The 20,806-nt window shown below is 34.7% G+C and overlaps 1 protein-coding gene across 3 annotated transcripts in view; it reads right to left on the bottom strand.

Annotated features, from left to right (window-relative positions):
- The window catches only part of DENND1B (DENN domain containing 1B), a 165,178-nt gene that overhangs the window by 15,421 nt on the left and 128,951 nt on the right, over nt 1-20,806 (bottom strand). For all 3 annotated transcript variants that reach the window (XM_069862529.1, XM_069862528.1, XM_069862530.1), the window contains 5 exons: nt 16,569-16,659; nt 12,777-12,817; nt 11,875-11,943; nt 9,362-9,418; nt 8,453-8,563 (listed from right to left, as the gene is read on the bottom strand). In XM_069862529.1, the coding sequence (XP_069718630.1) occupies nt 8,453-8,563; nt 9,362-9,418; nt 11,875-11,943; nt 12,777-12,817; nt 16,569-16,659 (369 nt within the window). The remainder of the gene's footprint in view (nt 1-8,452; nt 8,564-9,361; nt 9,419-11,874; nt 11,944-12,776; nt 12,818-16,568; nt 16,660-20,806) is intronic.

A 20,806-nucleotide genomic window follows, 5' to 3' on the forward strand; every position in this document is an offset into this window, starting at 1 on the left:
TTTTTGTGATACTTGGTCATAGATAGCACATTACAATTATTTATGCTCTGAATTACTGTGGTGAAAAATAAAGAAACTCTGAAAATTTTGTCACTGCTTTCAATTTTTAAGGATTAATAATGCTGCTGCAAATATTTTTCAGAACTAGTAACGATTTTCTCCAAAACAGCAAATAAACTTCCATTTTCCCTGAAGACTCATGGACCATTTTTGCCTCATGAAAAGTCAGGCCAAGACCCCATGCTGCCCGCAGTCAAGCATCACCTCCAAATAGCCAGATCTCGCTCACTCTTCTCAATGGCACAGAGGCTATTCTTAGCAAAACCAGCCATTTTTAGCTGACACACTGTGGCACCATGCCACGCATCATCCTAGCTGCAAAGTGTGCTCCATCTGAAGGCAGCCTGGCTTCACTTTAATTGGCAACAAGCGGAAGCGTTAGTCTTTTAAAACAGGACATGGAAATTTTCGGTGTTATTTGTAACAACAAAAGCAAGCAGATCTTTTACAAACAAGTATTCTTTTGGAATTCTTTTGGGGGTGGATGATGTTAAGAAACAGATTCACCAGGCAGAATTTTGAGTTACAAAAGCTAAGAAGAATATCACTTATTTTCCCTTTTTGATGGTCATTAATGCCCTAGGTTTACTCAATTATTAGAGGGAAGGGAAATAACGAAATGGAGGGTTGAGAGGCTCACAGTAAAAGAGGAGCAAGAAGATAAGGGTGCATGCATGACAAAAGAAAAACTAATCAATTATGCACATGCACAAAGTCAGAAAAGGGAACATGCTTTTGAGGTAACAGAAAAGAGATCTGGAAGTAACTTGGGCACACAGTGTGTGCCTTCAGGGAAACAGAGCAACTGTAAACTCCATTTGCCTGTCTTGAACTCGCTACCTGTTTGATACAATTCCTAAGCAGGCAAAACAGAGATTACTACTTAAATTGATCTGCCAGTTAAAATGGGCATCATGCCACATGGTAAAATCACTGCTGGAAGTGCTGTTTGCAGATCATGTGTGACTTTTTCAAAGGAAAACTTACCAAAACCACTAAAATTACAATGTACAATGTGGGTGTGATCCTAAACACAATCACCATGTACCTCCAGACTTCAAGATTTAATGGGAAACAGCAAAGGACACAGAATTTAAGACAGATAAAACCTAAGCAGCATTGAATTCTGTCCACCAAATCTCTTGACAGTGAAAAGGTCTCTGTATGAAGCATGAAAACAGAGGGACTAATCACATTTGCAAGAAAAAAAATTGTGCCTTAGAAATACTGAATACAATCATATTTCTGTTTGAGTCTCTCAACCATAAGAATTAGTTGGCAAGGAGGAGCCTTCCTTGTCTGATGTCAGTAGGAGTCTTCTGCTCAACAAAGAGGGTCTTTCTCTACAAGGTGCTGAGAAACATGGATGGCACTTGGATTTGGATTCCCTTCACTAATTTCACATACTTTAGTGCCTAAATTAGAAAATAAACAGCAGGAGAGAGGAATCATCGGGATGTAATCTGGTTTCCAGGTGGGCTGGATTGCCTTTTGGCATGCTCGCTCACACACACACACACACACTCACTCTCTCTTTCTGATTTCTGCCAAAAGAGACCAGCATCTCAGTAGTGTCTAAAATTAGATGAGCTGAATCTGGGCTTTCACATTCAGAGATGCTGAGATCCCTGCAGGAAAGGCTTTTCCTGTTTCTTCCACATCTTCCTCTTGCCCCCAGCCAAACTTTGTTCTTTAATTGAACTTGTTCACTTTTTTCACTCTTATGTACAGGATTAGAAAAAGAAAGAAAAGGTTACAGAACATACAGTGCTAGAGCTTAAGCTTTAGACATAAGATTGTGCTCTCCAAACTTTCAGGCCAGAAGGCAAAAGAAACAGAGAAGTTGGGACACAGGTCTCAGCTATTGGCTGATGGTTCTTCAGTCTTCCTGCTTTAGCTAAGTGGCACCAAAACACAACCAATGGAAGATGGAAGATACACGGCAGATGAAAACAGAAGATGCCACCATTACAGTGAGATGTCAAATTCTCCTGATGAAAAAATTAATTCAGTTATTTCAATTAACTATTAAGATCAGAAAGGTTCATCCAGCTTTGAAGGTACTTGGTAAAATAGCATTTTTCTTCCAGACCCTTTGGAAAAGAAAAACCTTGGTAGAGACACCAGTATCACTAACTTGTTTGGAAAAGAAAGGCTCTAGGAAAAGCTGCCTTCCTCTTTGCTAAAAACTAAAATAGGTAACAATAGCCAGAAAAGGCATCTGCAAACTTTCTGCTTGTCTAAGAGTGTCTCTCAGTAGTATAAGTGAGGTAGATGTGCTGATGACTCTGTCCTAAAATAAAATGTGTCCCACTAAATGGTCACAGGTTGACAAAAAATTCTAGAGCCATTTCCTGACCATTACCCTAATTTACTAATTATTTTAATTGGAAACATGGTAATAAGTGGAGAGATTTCTCAAGTGATGTTACTGCAAAACTCAAAGAAGAACAGGTAGCCACAAGGTTTATACTGGTTTATGGGTGCAGAATGAATGACACAACTCTGCTGTGAAGACTTGCAACAGTTCTTCTCTTAAAAACATGGTGAGAAGAGATTGGGGCAGAGAAGAAAAAGAGCTCACACTAATAAAAATACAGAAATAATAATAAAAAAGGTTCATAAATTATATCTCTTCTTTTTTCTTTTAATACGTTCACTGAATAAACTCAAATCAGTCGCTGTCACTATTTAGAGGCAGTATGTACTGTGTTCTTGTGGGAGGGAGGTTTGAGCAATCTTGTAATTATATGTATATATATACACATACATTGGTATGTGTACATATCTATATATACACTTGTATATTGCTGAAAATAAAATTATGCATGATATATGAAAGCATCTAAATGTTTAAGATGCACAAAATCAAGAAAATACTTCAGCTATAAAAAAAACAATAAAAGAAGTACCACTTGATTTCTAAGAGGTCCTGTGCTGTAAAAACCAAGGATTATACCAGGCAAAGGATTTATGTGTGTACTACTTCAGAAAGGTATCAGAGCCACGAGAGGGCACTCTCGTAATCTACAATTTGAATTTCTGCTGCCTAGCTTTTTCATATTTAATTAAAAGGAAATCTGACTGTTTTGCAGAATGAAGAGATCATACTTGATGCACCAAGACAAGAGATTTTTCTCCAAATTAAAGGAAGCTAATGATATCTACAGTATTTCCAAATTACACTGCACTGGCTAAAGAAACACAATTTAGGAATAAACCGAAGCTTACTTCAAAACTATATTTTACAGAAACAAAACGTGATTTACATTAAACACTAGCATGTACTGTTTGACATCTGTCAATTTGTAATATTTTAGTCAATGAGACTAGAAGATACCTCCAGCTATATAACCAATGTTATCTGTGCATGCTAGGCATACATGTGATCCCAAGCACATTATTCGAATGCAAATACAGCTAAATGCCCTTAATCAGCACTTTTATGTTTCTGAAATTATTGTAGGGTTGTCTGCGGCATTTTGTTTTTTCTATTTCTTCCTAAAGGCATTCAGCCACCTTACACAGAATATGTATATTCACCACAGCATTACCACAAGCTTTCCCTCTCCTCTTTTATGTTCCCAGATTAAAAAAAAAATCAGAATGGCCCACTCTTGCCACCTTTTTCAGGTTAGGAGGGTAATCAGTTACTGGAAGCCCTTTGTAGCTAATGATTATGTAATTTATTTTACTGGCCATTGTAAGGGTATTGATAAATGGGGCACCCCTGAAGGTTATTCTGAACAGATCCTCCTGTCTGACACTTGCTATCTCTGTTGAACAGAAGCCAAGTATACCTACTGCAAGCTGAATAACATATTGTCTTGTTATTAGGATATACTTCAACAAGAGTGTTAAAAGCTATATTTGCCATATGCATTTAAAAAAGAAGTAAAAATTGTAATTCTGCTCAGGAATACCAAGAAAAAATTTCAATCTAAATTGGCTTTCATTACCTTACAGAAAAGTGTTTTTAAAACTTTCTTAGACACTATATTTAGATACTCAAAGTCATAGGAAGTAGTTAATTTGGTTTCTTCAATATACAAACACTTGAAATAGTGCTGACACACAAGGATTCCTGGTAAACCCACACTTAGAATCCAAACGCCCGTTTCCATTACAGCTGCAAGGTAGCGCACACCTAAAGTTGCAGGTATTACATACATTTCCTTTGAGACAAGGGGGCATTGCTAACTTATTAATTACAAAGTGAACTGGTGGTTCTGATTTGGTATTCTGCAAATCTCCAAGAATGTTTTATTAGCCACTAAATATATTAGGACAATTGACATCCTGAAAGACTTTATTTTTAATAAGCTACCTTCTCACGTGATATAACAGTAAAATTACAAAGATCATATTCAAGAAATCAAACAGATCTACCTGGCATTCTATCCAGGCTCATCATAAACGTGCTTTCTAATTAATTATATATTGGAACAATTTTACAGAGCTCTCACTGCATTTAGGCCCATGCCTAACCAGAAATCTGTATTACCTGGGAGTGTATAATGGAACAGAATTAAAATAGATTATGCAAAAGCTGAATGCACAGTAGTCTAATACATGTGCTGCCATGCCCTCCTCATCAATAGTTAAAGGAACCCAGCAACATGGCTGGCAGGATACCACAAAAAGAGTTGAAGCAATTTCACGCTTGTATTCATTTCTCTTTCAAAAAATTTAGCTGGTAATTTCTTATATCTTCTGCATACTCAATTAACATAGGAGATAAAACATACCAGAGACATATTATTAGATCTAGGCATGAAACAGTTAACAGCAGTGCACATGCCAAGGTTTTAATAAGGCTTAACAATAAAAAGCTTCAATCCTCCACTTTCACTCGATTGTGTTGTTGTGGTTTTCCCTTGCTCAGGGCAATCCATCTGTTAATGTTGACTTGCAATATAGTTAAGCTTGCACATGTATAAAAAGCCTAGAACAGCTAACCTAAGCAAGAGTAACCTCAAATTAATGTTACAGAGATAGAACAATTCATCTTGAGCAAAGATTAATTGCATGTGTGCGCACGCGTGTGCACAATGGCACATATGAATGCACTCCTGTTATTTCGCTTTTTAGGAAAGATTTTGAAAATGCAAATTATAGGACAGCAAGCTGATCACTACAGTTTGCAATAACACATTTAATTATTTATCCTACGATTAGTTTTTGACAGCTATTTTATATGCCATATTTTTTATTGATTTGTTGTTAATTTTTTAAGTCTAATGCCAATCAGGAAAAAAAAATATAATAAAACCACTATGACAGCAGTGATAAAGCTTAGTAAATATTCATTGTTAAAAATGGCTCTGCACTGTGCCCAGTGCCGGTATTCTCCCTGGGCCAAACTGGCCTTGTTTTCAATAAAACCAGAGAAGTATCCTTTCCCTTGAGCCCTGTTAGGCTGAGGCTGCAGTTGGAACTGTCATCTTCACACAAAAGCAAAGGGGTTGGGTTTTACAAACGCAAAGCCTAATTGGGAGATCTTCATGGCTGTACCCTTGACATTTATTAAAGCCTCATCAACAAAACAGGAAATAACCGTACTAATTAGCAGACCCACATACAAACTGCTATTTGTTGAGGTAAAAGCACATTCACTTCCTATTCTAAAGGAAACATCCACCCAGACCCCCAAATCCAGTTATGAACTAATTATCAAAATGATCTTTACAGAGTGAAGAAAACTTTTGTATCATACATAATGTTTCAAAATAAATGTTTTATAGCATCTCAGGTAACTATTAGTTAGTATTTATGTGTAACTGTTTCCAAGAAGTGGAGAATGAAAAGCTCAGTGCACACATCTAACATGACATAAAATGTAACACCAAATTCTTTATATTTACAAGTTTCTAAATGTTTCAGTATGGAAGAGAGGGTAATAAAATGCAGAGGTGCCTTTTGTTTGGAAGCAAGATGACTATTAAAAGAAACATCTCTTTTGTTTGTTGTTTTTTTAGGTTTTGGGGAGATATTCAAATACACTGTCATAGCAACTTAATCAATATCTGGCTCTTTCTTTAAACATACATCAAAGCACATGAACTGCACGCTTGTGCTATCCTTACACAGTTACAGACACTCAAGGGCACCATTTTAGAAATATGGGTGGAGAGGCTCATTTGCAGAATAAAGACTAACAGAAAAAAGGATTAAACCTGACAACAATAGGAATCTGTGAAATATCCTTATTTTAAATGGCAGATTTAGTACTAGATCAGTCTCTCTCATACACGTGCACTTGTGACTACAAATATATACTTTTATTTGGATGTAAGGTTAAAAATCACTACTTATTCCTACAGAACTTGCATTTATATTATCTTATTCTAATACTTACCAAGAACAAAAAATAAAAACAAGAGTAGCAATGGTAGACTACTGTTTTTCAGAAATATTTTGACTTGTTTGCTTTTGGGGAGGAGTAAAAAGTGGGAACAGCATGAGAGAGAGGTGAAGGAAATTGTGTGAGAGTGGAGTTCTTAGGGAGGCAATCACGATTTGCCTTCCTGCCCACTGGACTCAGGTGACATTTGAGACAAGAGCTCAGGAGAAGACACAAGACCTTTGGTTTGCAGAAGGGCAAAATTGTGGGTTATTAGTTACAAACTTCACTAGTAAATAAACACTATACATGTATGTGCAAAATCACATGTGTGTGTATATATATATGCAAACAAACTATGGATACGTACTCCTTCCGTCTTGTTTTTCAAAACTAAAAGACAGAAATGATATTAAAGGATTTAGCAGTATACAGCTGTTCAAACACAAAAACATACAGAAGTTAAATTGTTCTGCCCAAACACAAGCTTTCAAAAGAAACATTTACTGGTACCAAGGTAAATGATATTCCTTTCTATCCCTAGACTCCTGTACACAACAGAAGGAAGCACTAAGGTATCAGTGAATTACTGCAGATTTCTTTAAAAAAAGAAGCCTATAAAAATTCACTGACTACAAGGGAATGCTTGTGTTACATTTTTACACACATACATACAATTGTAGATTCACCTACACTGAGCTGTGGATGGCGGTCCATTAAAAGCTTTTTAGTACTTTACATTCTCAAATTAGGATTTTTTTTTTTCGGGGAAGTCAGGGGAAGTTGTTCTATATTAAAATATCAGTGACCTTTTAGAAACAAATATTTTAAGAATCATTCATGTTATTAACTCTACATTCATACATTTAGAATTGTGTATCTTCTCTTCTGATAATCAGTAAAGAAAATCTACTGTAAATACATTCCTGAAAGAATGTAGGCACCACAGCTGCCTGTACATAAAAATATACCGATGGCACATAGTTTAAAACTTTATCACTGGCTTTCAAAGATCGCAAAAACATTTACAAAGTAAAACCTGCCTAAATAATTAAAGCAGAGAGCGTTTGTATTATTTATAATCCTACTAAAAATAATTACTTAGTACTAATGTACAATTTCAACATCATTTAGCAACAATCTGCATCAGTTCTACGCTTAATTTCAAAAATTTCCTATTTATTACAGATAAAAATTAATTCAAAATCAAAATGATGAAACAGACAATCAATATTTTTATCACTGTAGTATCTAAAGCAAAAACCCAAATGTTGTTAAATCAGCTAGACAATTATTGTACTCAATTCTCATATAAGGAAGATATACATGTTAAAAATCCATATCGAAACACTCATTACATATACTAAAACATGCAATAACAATATAATGTAAAAATATATATCTATACATTAAAATATGTACATATGCAGGTATTTATTGGCAGAAAAAAAGTGTTGCAAAAACTATTTCATTGATAACTTTGAAATAACAGTGTTAAAATGAATCCAAAGACATTAAAACACTGACAAAGTTGAGACATTACACCTGTTACTTCAAATCAAGACCAGAAAGGATTAGAGAACAAAAGGACAAGAGACTGGCACCGTATTAACTAGCTGACTTATTAATAAAATAATTACTCATAAAATCTGAGCGAGGTTAAAGGCCACACAACTGCCAAATCCGTTTATGTGAAATACAAAATTAATGTCCCCACTTGAAGAAACTGAAAAAGACAGCTTAGCACAATTCTGTGAATAGACTAGGATGCATTTTCTGTGAGAAGCCTTTATAAAAAACAGTATTTAAGAAATAAATCGCAATTTCATACATATAAATGTTCTGTTTCTTCCCCTCTCAAAAGAAATGAAATACAAATAGCATTTTGCAAGCAGTTTAACAGTATTTCTATAAACACAGCTTTATATCTCCTTATCCAAACAGACAGTAAAACAAACCTTAGACAGATTCACTGATTCATTGCTGTAAGTGGGAAAAAAAATTTCTTCGTATGTAAGTAAGCAAGAATAGAAGTTTCAGGTGTCTTACCTGTGCCAGTCTTCGCTTTTCCGAGTTTGCTCTTTTCTCATAATGCAATGTGTAGACAGGAGCAGTCTGTACTGCACCAGCGCTGCAAGTTCCATATTCTTCCTCACTCTCCTACGCAACAAAACAGATTTAAATTCCTTTATTTATAATCACTATCTGCAAACGTACCCTCCATATTATGCATGCAGAATGCATTCAAAATTATCTTGCCACAATCTATTACTGTCATGAAAATACCATCTGTAGCAAGAAAATCAAATTCAGCTTTTCAAGAAGCTGAATTATCAACATTGTCATTTAAAAGATGAATTGTTCAAACACGTAGAAAATATTTTTGGAAGTTTTCTTAAAATAGCATAGAATTGATCTAAAAACTGGTTCTTTTTCCTAAAGAAAAATCTTACATGGAAACAAATTTTTCAATTGGTAAGGCAGCTGCAAAAAGCCTGAAACATCTTTTCTGATATTTCTGCAGTGCTGTCTGTACAAAATAAAAGTGTTTCTTCATTTTTAAACATTGCCATTGTCCACGTCTTATGAAACCAAAACAGACAACTACACCTTCTGAAACAGACTGTACTGCAAGACTCTCCTATCACAAATCACAAGCAAAGGCTTCGATTGTGGTATCAAAGCGATCAACTTTATGAAAACATACATTCTGTTAATGTATCTTTGAAGACCTCTGTTGTTCTATGATAAAATATGCAAACAATAAAGAGATTATTCAGTGGATGCATAGAATGACAGATAGTTGCCAGAGGGCTCGTTATGAAAAATGTATTGTTGAACAAAGGGCTAAGTATATTTCAAAAGTCATTAAAAACACAAATCTCATGTGATTTGTAAAGTATAAGCTTCAAACTGATACAAGAATCAATGTAAAAATCTAAAAAGTGTACTACGTACCCTGTGTTTTAACTTATTCTTCACTTCTTTTATTCCTTGCCTTGCCTGATTTTTTGCCTAGAAAAATAAAAGGACTTAAGTAGCTCTACAAGGCACTGGCTGTAGTCACAGTACATGCTTGATAATGGTATACTTACCATTTTTTTTAAACACTTGGTAGTATAAAGCAGGACAATTACCTTTATCACAAATTTCATACACGCATTGTCAGTATATTTTATACTTATGCTTTGTCCATGTATTTAAGGATTTTTTTCCATTATACGTATACCAATGCTGTGAAAACATACATACTCGAAAATTATCCAGTCTTAATAAGGACAGGCTAAAAATGGTCATATACATCACTCCTTTATTTTAAATGGTTCTTTAAATTTAAAATGGAATTTTAGCAGTAAGGCATGTTTGAAAAATGTTAAGATTTTCAAGATGACTGCTACAGTGTTCCAGTCTGGCAACTTGCAAAGCAACATCAATCTTAAGAGAAATGAAGTGATTTCATATGCAGGCGGAGATTTTGCCCAGTGTTGCTGAACAGCATAGTGCTGCTATTTAGGGAAGAATTCTGTATATATTAAAAGAAGCAGTCAAAGATCACTGTTGCATAGAAAAGAGCCAAGGACGTTCAATAGAGAAATGAATTCTCAATTCAGAATGCCATGCACTTATCCCCCCAAAAAACATTTAAAAGATAGAGAAAGAGAAGGGAAGGAGTAGAAAACAAAAACAAAACAAAACAAAAAGATGGGGCACTGATGACACCGAAAATCCTAACTCAAATAGAAGAAATCTTTCTTATATTAATATAGGAAGAAACTCTGGAAGTTTTCAAGGTTGTCTTGAAAAGAGGACTCCTAAAAATATATTTAAGGGTGTAATCATGTGGAGACCACCTATTTTTCTATTGTTTTCTTTACACGGAAATCCAGAAAAAGAAAATAATTTTCTTGAATCAAGAGGTCAGAGACTCTTTTTTGATCCTTAAATGATACATCTATAAGCTCAATAACAACACAATGGGGTGCCATGTAGCAGATGCTAACCTGAGAGCCACTTTAAACTTTCCAGATCATGCTCACAGCATTTGGATGAATTTTGCAGTGCTTTGTTCTAACTCCAAAGGATGGCACCAAACACTTTATTCAAGGCTTCAGTTGTCTACCGATTATGAAATACATATTTCATTTCTCCAGTAGGAGGCTCCATAAAGGGCAACAGCATAAGAAATCACATGGCATATAAACATGAATACTTTATACACACAAAGCTCCACAAATTTTGCCAGTGTTTCCTGGCATACACAGAAGTTCACTTTGAAGGACCTTTATTATCAAGAACATAATTATCAAAATTGAAGGCTGTGAGAAGATCATGTAATCACAGTCTAAGCAAGTGCAAAGCGAAGAAGAATAATTCACAGATAAGCTGTTAATGAACCTTTTTTAAATATAAATGACTCCATGACTATGAAGCATATTTAATTTATTTACCTGCTTCTCTCCATGACTGCTGTGCTTTTCAACTGATGTAAAATTAAAAATTCTGTTTGGAAACTTCACTTAAAATACACCAGCTTTGACTGATATACTGATTTATTCAGGACTACTTATTATGCATCCAACTAGTGAAACATTTGGAAAAGCAAAAAGGAAGCCAAAAGTCTTTTCCCACATATTAAATACACAACCTTAAAATACTTCCCCTTTCATTTTACACCATGGCTGTTTTTCCATACTGCGTAATACCATGTAATTTTACATGCTCTACTGGTTATTTATTTTTACTAGAAAACAACATATTCTAAGCTCAAAAGTATATGCAGCAAGTGCAGTTAAATGGGATGTACTCTAGTGCCACCTTTAAAAGAGCAGATGATAGAAAGGACTTGCAGCACACATTACTGATGCTTTACCAAATCTTTCAATAGTGCAGCACTTAATGCCAAAATTAATTTTCATTTGCATAAGCCAGGACTCCATTTGTTGAGTACCAACTGGATCTCTTCTGAATAGAGATCTCTACATCATGTTAACACAATATACTATATAACTATTACACCAAATTTATATTACATATAAATGTAACATTTACAAAATGTTTTACACTCATGTTAACTTTGCAAAGCCTGTGTTGTATTACAGGACCTCAGTGTAAATGAGAATTTCTATTTTCAGAGTCCATACTTTAATCATGTTGTCATCAGCTTAGGAAGAGTTTACGGCTGTGTGTCAAATATCTAAATGATATTCAAATAAGTTTTACTATGTGTTATGATTGAAAAAAACACAGTACACTGATGTCTATCATTACATACGAGCTATTTGGAAGAGACTGAACCAACTCTAAAACCTAACACTATATAAGTAAACGAAGCTCAAAACTTTCTACAGGCTGAACTGTCTTTCTGCAATACATTTATAAAATGCTTAGGTTTTTAAGTATTCAGAATATTGAGAGGTTGTAGGAAGTTGAGGTATTTTTATGTACTACATATTTTAAATAGGTGACCTTACAAATTTGTATGCTGTTTTCACAGCCGGAGTGGCTTTGGTCATTGCTGTGTTGATCAGGGCACCGCCTTTCTGAAATACATGAAAAATATAGTTCAGTAACATTTTAACCCAAGTCAAGCTTTAAGACAACAGCCAGGAAAAATAAACAGTGGTCTGCAAGGAAATAACAATCATCCTTTTAAATCAGTAAGAATAACCACAGCTGTGTTTCCTCCCCAACCTGCTGTCTGCAGCTACACAAGGGTTACAGTATGTCATTATCATAGCTGACACGTTTATCAATGCATTCTAACAGAATGATGTATTTACATTCTTCATTCATTGCTACCATTTCAAAATCAATTCAGAAGCTATGGCTATTTTTCATGTGTTCCTATCATATTTATTATGAAACTCAAAAATAGTTTGGCTTGACAAAAAGAACTATCTCGTTTAATCACAGAAGAATTCTCTTAATCTAAAATAATATATTTTACTAATCCTGCAGAATAGCAAGGTTACAGCAGGGGTCTTCTGCTAGCCAAACTGCACAAATATATATTAAGAGAAGTGCTATTTACTAGAAGTGATAAACTTCATATCGAATTGTACTGTCAAACCTAATTAACAGTTAAGGAATGTAACACGATACAGAAAGTAGTGAAATCCCTGACTCTACAGACAGCAAACCCCTGTGTGTCTTGGCATTCCTTTTGTGCACAGGACCTTTCTTTAAAAAAAAAAAAATCTTCAAGAAAAAAACTCACTGAATTACTGCATATACCATACACATGAAATTTATTATAGAGTGTCATTATATTTTCCTTGCAACTGAACAAACTTTTATCATTACATATATGTAAGGAATGGACAAAGACTTAAAGAACAGGATGGCAAGTATAATTATTTAATCCAGTTTATACCTTCACTGTGTGCATCCACTGCTGGTAAGACCTTGAATTGCCTGAAACAGAAATGTAAAATGTAATAGAATCAAACAGACAATCAACATTTTAAATGTTTCAACTCTCCTCACAATCCGCATAAAAAAATTCCCTTAGAGGATTATTCATTAATTCCATTCTTCCCAGATAGACGAGGAATGTAAAGATAAGAATAACTATTCACTAAGAAAAACACCTAGTTGTATCTTATTTAACATTTTCTGTTTTCTTTGTAAAAGCATAGCTTTTTACCACACAGACTTTTAAATTCTAATTAAGGTAGAAAGAGAAATGAAAGCTACGATAAGGTAACACACTGCTAAAAAGTCTAAAAAGAAAAACACTACCTCGAAGGAAAGAATAATACAAAATGAACTGTGTTCAAGCATAATGATCCCACTGGGCAAACTTTCAAGTACAAAAATGACATGGACTGCAGATGGTCCCATTCCAAAGAAAAAGAATGAGAGGAAAGTCTAAGGATTATAGCACAAATATATACTCCTGTGCAGAAAATATCCTTTAAAAATATTACCCATATCTACTTTCTTTCACAAAGGAAAACCTCTAAAAAATAAGCGACAGCTACTGACTTCTGTAGGACCAGCGAGGACTATCAATGCCACTAAGCTGGCCATGAAGGACAGGGTTAAATTCTTGATAAAGAAATTAAGAAGAAACTAGTAAGAATTAACTTGATAAAGAAATTAATGTTTTCCAAAGGTGCTTCAGCTGAACACCAAACATTGAGTCCTTGATATCTGAGAAAGTTTAGTGTAACTCAGCCACTTGAACACTCCAGTACTGTGAGCTGTTACTAACCCCACAAAAGACATACACTTTTACAACAATGAGAATTTTCAGACTGAGAGTTTATCCATTCTGAAAGGACAATACTGATATATCCTTGATGCTACACTTATAACAGGATTTCTCAAAACTTCTTAAGTTTTGCAATAATCTATTAGCTAAAGTCTGGGTGGAATTATTGCACTGGCTAGAGGAAAGCCACAATATTCTTCCAGAACATGGCTCAAATGAACTGGGTTACAGTAAAAGGCATCCCCAAGTTCCTCAATGAAGTGAGAAAACTAAGCTGTTTATACTCATATCAGGTACTTTCACCCATTCCACTTAATCCTTTACAAGCAATTTTGAGACAGCCAGGCTTTCAAGAATGATGGCAGAAGCGAAAGAAAAGTTCACTTAGAAAGGTGAGTACTCGATGATCATTATGATCCTATCTCCAGTAAAAATGTCAAAGAGTAACCTAAAGCTAAAATGGCTCATTTTTTACTTCTTCAGTCTGGCTCCCTGAAATTACCAAAGAAGGTAGCATGCAAATAACATGCAACAAGGTGAAATATACACATAGCACACTGCTGGTGTGCTACATCTCAAAACACAGTAAGTACTTCCTCTAACATGACATTTCATAAATTCAAATTCTTATCAACAATATTCACACATTGTCTGGCTTGTGGCATCCTTAACAGTGACTCTTTCCGCATCCAAGCTTTCTCGGTCCCAGCCTATGACTTAAGAAATTACTAGCGACAGGAGATTCCAGAAAATCACCAAGAAGTGTAACTGTCATCTAGTTCTGTACAAAGACTTCAAGGAAAGCAATAAAGAAAACACATAAATACTCAGTTTTCCTTATACTACCACCACTGATATTAGACCACGTAAAAAAAAAAAAGAAAAAAAGCTGCTGTGGTAAAATTCATGTGATTACTTTAATGGATATATTCTACATGAAATCCAAGCTCTAAGCCAATCAATTATCACTATATTCCAGTACTGAACATCACATAAAACTCTTGAGAACACTTCCACAGAATAATACACGTAATGGAAAATAGAATTTTAAGTATAAAGTGCAAACGGTAATGAAGATGGCTCACAAATTTTTTTTCACATATAGTCAGAGGGAAATAAGTTTTGACCACTCTACTGGAAAAAAATCATTTAAAAATAATTAAATATAAGTTTTATTCTCCAGTTTCCTGATTAATTTTCTGTGCTGGTTTAGTTATGCTCACATATGTGGAAAAATGCAAATTAAAAAAAAAAGACTACTCAAATAAACACTATCCACTTGACTCAGTAATTTTTAAATTATACTCTCTACAGCTAAGAATATGTTCACCTGTCCTTTTAGCAGCTTGTAGCTTACACTAACTTTCTGTGACTTTTCTGAAGGCTGGGTTTCACCTGCTTTTTTAAAACCTTGGGCTTCCTGGTAAAGTTGATGGGAATTAACTCTGCAAAGAGATCATAGTTCTACCCCATTAGCATCACAGAATGTCACCTTCAATTGCATACATATTGTTAGCCCTGCACTTCATAACGATAATGAGACAGCAGTTATGTAAATACTGAATATGTGCCCTAAGCAATTTGTACACAGCCTGGCAATATACAGCTTGTCTGACTTGAAAAGTAGGCATGCAGCACAATCTAACCGAGAACTGCTAGAGAAGCTGACCGTTCGCTCCTGCACAGAGCCAGGTGAGACATGCTTCACAGGCTGCCAGAGCAGCCAAGAAACAAGCTTTATCTAAGTTCTATTGCAGTTTTATTGCAGCCTCCTGACCCCCTAACTGCAGTCAGCAAATGAACGCTGAATACTGACATTGCCTATCTGAATAATGGATGCTCAATGCCTAAAATCTGTTTATAGAGCAGCATAAGTTACTCTAAAAAGGCAAAAAAAGAAGTAAATCTCTGTAAAACAAACCACAGTTTAATCAAGACAAACCCCCACAAAGTATGTGCTAGATCACAGCACAAGACACAGAGGACAGGGGAAGACAGCGAAAATCTTGTACAAAAGGATTTATGTACTCTGAGTGCAAAAAGGGTATTTTGCAGAAGGTGAAGATGGTTCTGCACCACTCAATGATTTCTCCATGGGGGCAAATACTCTCCTCTAGATACGGCTGTGTAAGGGTAAGCTTGCAAAGGAAAACTGTCTACAACTGCCGTGTGCAATTCAGTGGATTTGCTCAAATCACATAATCTCTATTTACTAACGCAGCTTCAACGCTGCTTTCAGGATTGACCATAAAATAGTACTTGCGCTGTCATGCGTATTTTAATCCAATATTTTGAAAGCATCTATGATAGCTCAAATAACAATAAGCTGTACTAAATGCTTCACAGGAAACCATTCAATAATCCTGTAATTATCAGGAATGGATTCAACACACATTTCTCTATATGGGTTAACTTTGTAGGCTAGCTAATGTGACAAGCATTACAACAATTGTCAGTGAACATAACTGAGGGAAACAACACATGGAATAATATTTTTGTTTATAAAGAAGGTAAACTTCCATTGTCCATTCTTCGATGACATATAAAAATGTTAGAAGTGTTTATGGAAAACAACTATCTAGAAAAAGTTAAGCAGCACATATTTCAAAATTATTTTTAAATACAGTTTATACAGAATGTATCACCTTATGTAAATGTGCAGTTAAAAACGTAAATACTATAGCAATATTTTATCATATGCTGAAATCTAAGTATTATTTTACCAGACTAAACTAACATATCTTCATTTAATATACTGCTATAACTAGATACATAACATCCCAGCAGTAACTTGTTAAAGGCTAAAACCTTTCCAAAAATGAATGGAAACAATGAAGCAGTTAAAAGATTAATGACTTCTAAAATTTACAGGACATCATAAGGACATCATCATGTTGAACAGCTCTCAAAGAAGCAGTGCCAATGAATACACTCAAATTAATGCTGTACCTCCACAAAAGCCACCTGCTGTGATTTCCTCTTCAAAAGCATCGGAGAATCCTCTTCCTGCATTTAATTTTGATAAGCGACCCTCAATAAACTGAAAAAAACAAAGAAGTCACACTTTGTTGACCCTACTATTGCTCCACAGTGTTATAGTTTTAAGTCTGTACATTATAAAGGAATCAGTATGTTCAAGACAACATATAGCTTAAGGATAATATATTGCAGAAATGTCAGTGTTTTATATAGATCAAGTGAGTTATATTAGACAAAATTTACAATTTTTTATTCGGAAATGTTTTAAATGGTTTTCAAGCTTTTATTATGGCATGAAAATATTTTATTACCTTACAAATAGTAACTTTGGATTTGTAATCATGATCATATAAAGGTGACTGAGACATTTCCTGATGTTCTGTTGTGAAATCCTAAGTTTATTTCATTTCACCAACAAAACAACATAAACAAACCTTCCTGTGGTATTCCTTTCTGGATATGCATTAATGGGTCCACAGTAGAACTTGCTGTACACAAAAAGTACCTCTAGAACAACCAGAAATATTTCACCACACGCAGTTTGAAGAAACAATAGGCTACAATGTCTACTTGAGGCCCATGAAAGGCGTATGTGTTCTACATCAGAAATGACTGCACACGAGGGGAAATCACAGCAGAAGCATCCAAGAAAAAAAGCATAGGAAGGCTGTGGCTTGGCTTCAGACAAGGTGGTAGAAGCAGGTTGGATCTGACTGGCAGTGCCCAAGCTGACTCAAAGGACGTTTTATTTAATTGCACGGGAAAGTGACATGAAGTGCCAAAACAAAGTGCAGCATAATGTCAAGGCAGACTGCCAACACCATCTCCATCTGACTGAGTACAGTTCAGGGTTGACACTGGTATATTTTTAAACACATCTGTTTGCCTCTTTTTGTTTGCTTTATTTGTGTTTTAACCCCCAATGCTTATTTAGGTGCATCTACAGTTGTACAACGCAATAGTTGTCCTTAGGCAGAGACAGCTGCATGAGAACACGGACTTGCATATTTGTGTGAGTGTATACACAAAGGCTAAAATGACCAAAATATTCAGAAAAAGGCAAAATTAGATAACTAATGATTAAACCTCTCAGATGGAATGACTACATTCTTTTCAAGAATTACTGGGCTTCCAAGAAGAACGATGAGCACATTCTTAAAGGTTTAATATTCTTTCAAGAATCAACCCCTCCCTCTTGTTTTGAAAAAATTAACTCAAGTCTAAGAGATAAAGTGAGAAAGCATTTTTCCAATTATACACGGTTCACCTTCCAGCAAGAATTAGGAGGTACCCACTGGTGCTAAACAGTACACAGGAACAAACCAAAATTGATTATTTGGCTATATCTTATTTTACCACAAATTATCCAACAGCATCAGTGACATTCCAATGTTCATCAATAAACAGACCAGTGACATAAAATAAATATATTCTCAGAGTACAAAAATTCTGGCAGAAAGAATAAAGTAAGCACAAAGACAACCATTTCTTCCTCTTTATTGTGTAAACCCATTCTTACTTTTTCATTTTGCTCCAAGTTGGCCTTTTTCCAAATAGGTTGGTTCATGGTCAGACCACTATTGGATCACTGGATTATTTCACAGTAAGAAAAAGAGATAAGAGTATCTTCAGCTACTAGAAAAAAAAACCATCCATCCCTCCAAAAACTCCCATCTCTAGCCTTTGAACGGTAAGACATTATCTCTTTTGGGAAAGTTATGAATTCATTCCATACTATAAACTAACGTAAGATTTATGGACATGCTCATCATATGATAAAATTCTATCAACAGAAGACTGAGACACTGACTGGATTTTACTTTTTAGAGGATCACTCCAACTGAGCATTTAATGTAAATACTGATGAACAGAACTGTTAGCAAAAAGATATTGGAGACACTATTTAAAGGAAATGATAAGTGTTAATAGTGTAATAGCAGTTGCTACTTTTGAGTAACTTCTTGTTAATGGTTGCGCTACAATTGCTACAGGAAAAGTATTTATCGTTTTCTACTCCATTTTTCAAACCCAAACTCTCTCAAAAAACCTAGGCCTGCTATTTTAAGATTCAACTTGAGATCCAGAGAGTGCTTGGTTGACTACCACTTTCCATTAAAACCTAGCAATTCCAGTGCTAGTCTTGAATTTTAAGATGATTAGGGACAGAAATACCACAACCCTTAAAGAATTTTGAATTCTAAAACCATAAATTTACATCCCTTATATAATTACATTATTTAGCAAGATAGTCTAGCACTAGGCTTCATACTAGTTTTAAGAGTGAATTTGTTTTTCTGCTGGGGATTCATCCGAACTATTTGACATGTAAAATGCAACTATTAATCGCTTATGTTTGCAGCTTGAAATAAAGATTAGCTACCTTCCATGTTATCCTAATTAACGAGGAGCCTTTCTAAGGCTCAGAAAAGCTAACTAATAAGTAGCATTCATAATAGTAGAAATATCAAAGATGTGTGGGAAAAAAAGCAGTGAGAAAAGTAATATTAAGTATACAGCTTAAAAGAACAAACATTTAAGAGAAATTGTCATACACAGAATATTTAACAGGAAATAAGAATATTTAATGTATAATTGTTATTTTCTTTTTAAGAAAAGTATTTTGATATGACTAAATATCCTAGTAGTTTAAGAATAACAATAACCATGTTTTTTTAAAACTAAATCCATTCAGGACAGAAGACAGTTTTAGGAAAATAAAGTCAGCAAACTGCAGCAAAATGAACTGCACACTTCCTTGCAGTTATGGTCTATATCAGAGTATTTACCATAAAGTATTTCTATGAATTCCTGGCAAATATATAGTTTGCATAAACAGTTTGGTGCTTTCTGCTTCAGAGCAATAGTATCAGTTCTTTCAGAACTAATCAACCTGGTGTAAAAGACATCTCCATCACTTATAAGTCCAGGAGAACAGTTTGAGGCTAAAAGATAATCTAGGCATGTTCCCTGCTAAAAATATCCTGTCTCAATTTTCAGTAAGGTCTATGATGCTGAATAAGGGAACAAAAATACAAGAGTTAATGAAAATGAGATACAGAAATGTACATGATAATGCCTGGGGAATAAAACTCAAGTCAAAAACCACCTAGATTAGAAGTGACTCTCGGTGTACAATTCTACAGAAAACAGCACATATATGTGGAAGTAAGAAAACATTATAATACTATAATTATACTATAATACTATCAAGGAACTCAGCTGCAGAGAAGAATAACACTACATTACTTAAAAAACAAAGGTTGTGACAAATGCTGGTCTGTCAATTTGCCCCTACCAATATGATGAGGCTTATAAATGTATTTAAGGGGGAGAAATAGTAAATGAGTAAATAAAAAGACATGTGTTATCAAAACAATGTTTCTCACAGACTGTTTGACAACTGATCTTCTAGATAAAGGAAACACAATTAATCTATACAACAGAAAAACCACTTGCATGTGCCTCAAAATACTAGCTTAGATGAAATAAAAGTAGAACAGTACACCTGAACTTTAGGCTGGACAAGGACTGGTGCAAAAAGGAGATAACAGTTTGAAATTAAAAGGAAAGTGTCAGGCTGGAAGTGTCATCGACCATGATATTTAAGGGTAAGTGTTGTGACTGATCCTATTTATAGATCAGTTGATGATTTTGATACAAAAGACTGGCATGTACTAATACAGAAGACTGGCATGTACTAATACATTTAGGGGTATCACTAATAGACAGTCCATCTAAATGCAATACAAAGTAAAAAAAGATGATGTCAAAGACGAAGATAATCTCAATGGAAATAACACAAACAATTAATTCTGCAATGTATTCCAACAGTAATTTTCTGGTACTTTGGTGAAAAGATACTACAACTTCCAAAATTTAAAAAGTGGTTAAATTAGAGGAATCAATACCTTTTAATGTAGTAGAGAGGGGGAGCAAATTAAAAACCATAAAGAAAATAGTACAGAGGAAGGATTTTATGAAATGGTACAAATAAAGCTTACTTGTCAGTTACGGCAAAAAGGGTCCATTTAAAGTACCTATTTTCTGCTTGATCTAGGTTTAAGGCTGCTTCTAGGAACTATGCTCTGCTTCAAAGATTTTCCAGAACAGAGTAAAATAGAGTTTAGGCTTTTTGAATGCAAATAACTTTGAAAACAGCTCATTTGTCAGTGGAAAAAAATGGAGAAGATGCAGCTGCGCTGAGGATT

This window comes from Phaenicophaeus curvirostris, chromosome 8 (genome assembly GCF_032191515.1).
Source record: "Phaenicophaeus curvirostris isolate KB17595 chromosome 8, BPBGC_Pcur_1.0, whole genome shotgun sequence".
Lineage (NCBI taxonomy): Eukaryota > Metazoa > Chordata > Aves > Cuculiformes > Cuculidae > Phaenicophaeus > Phaenicophaeus curvirostris.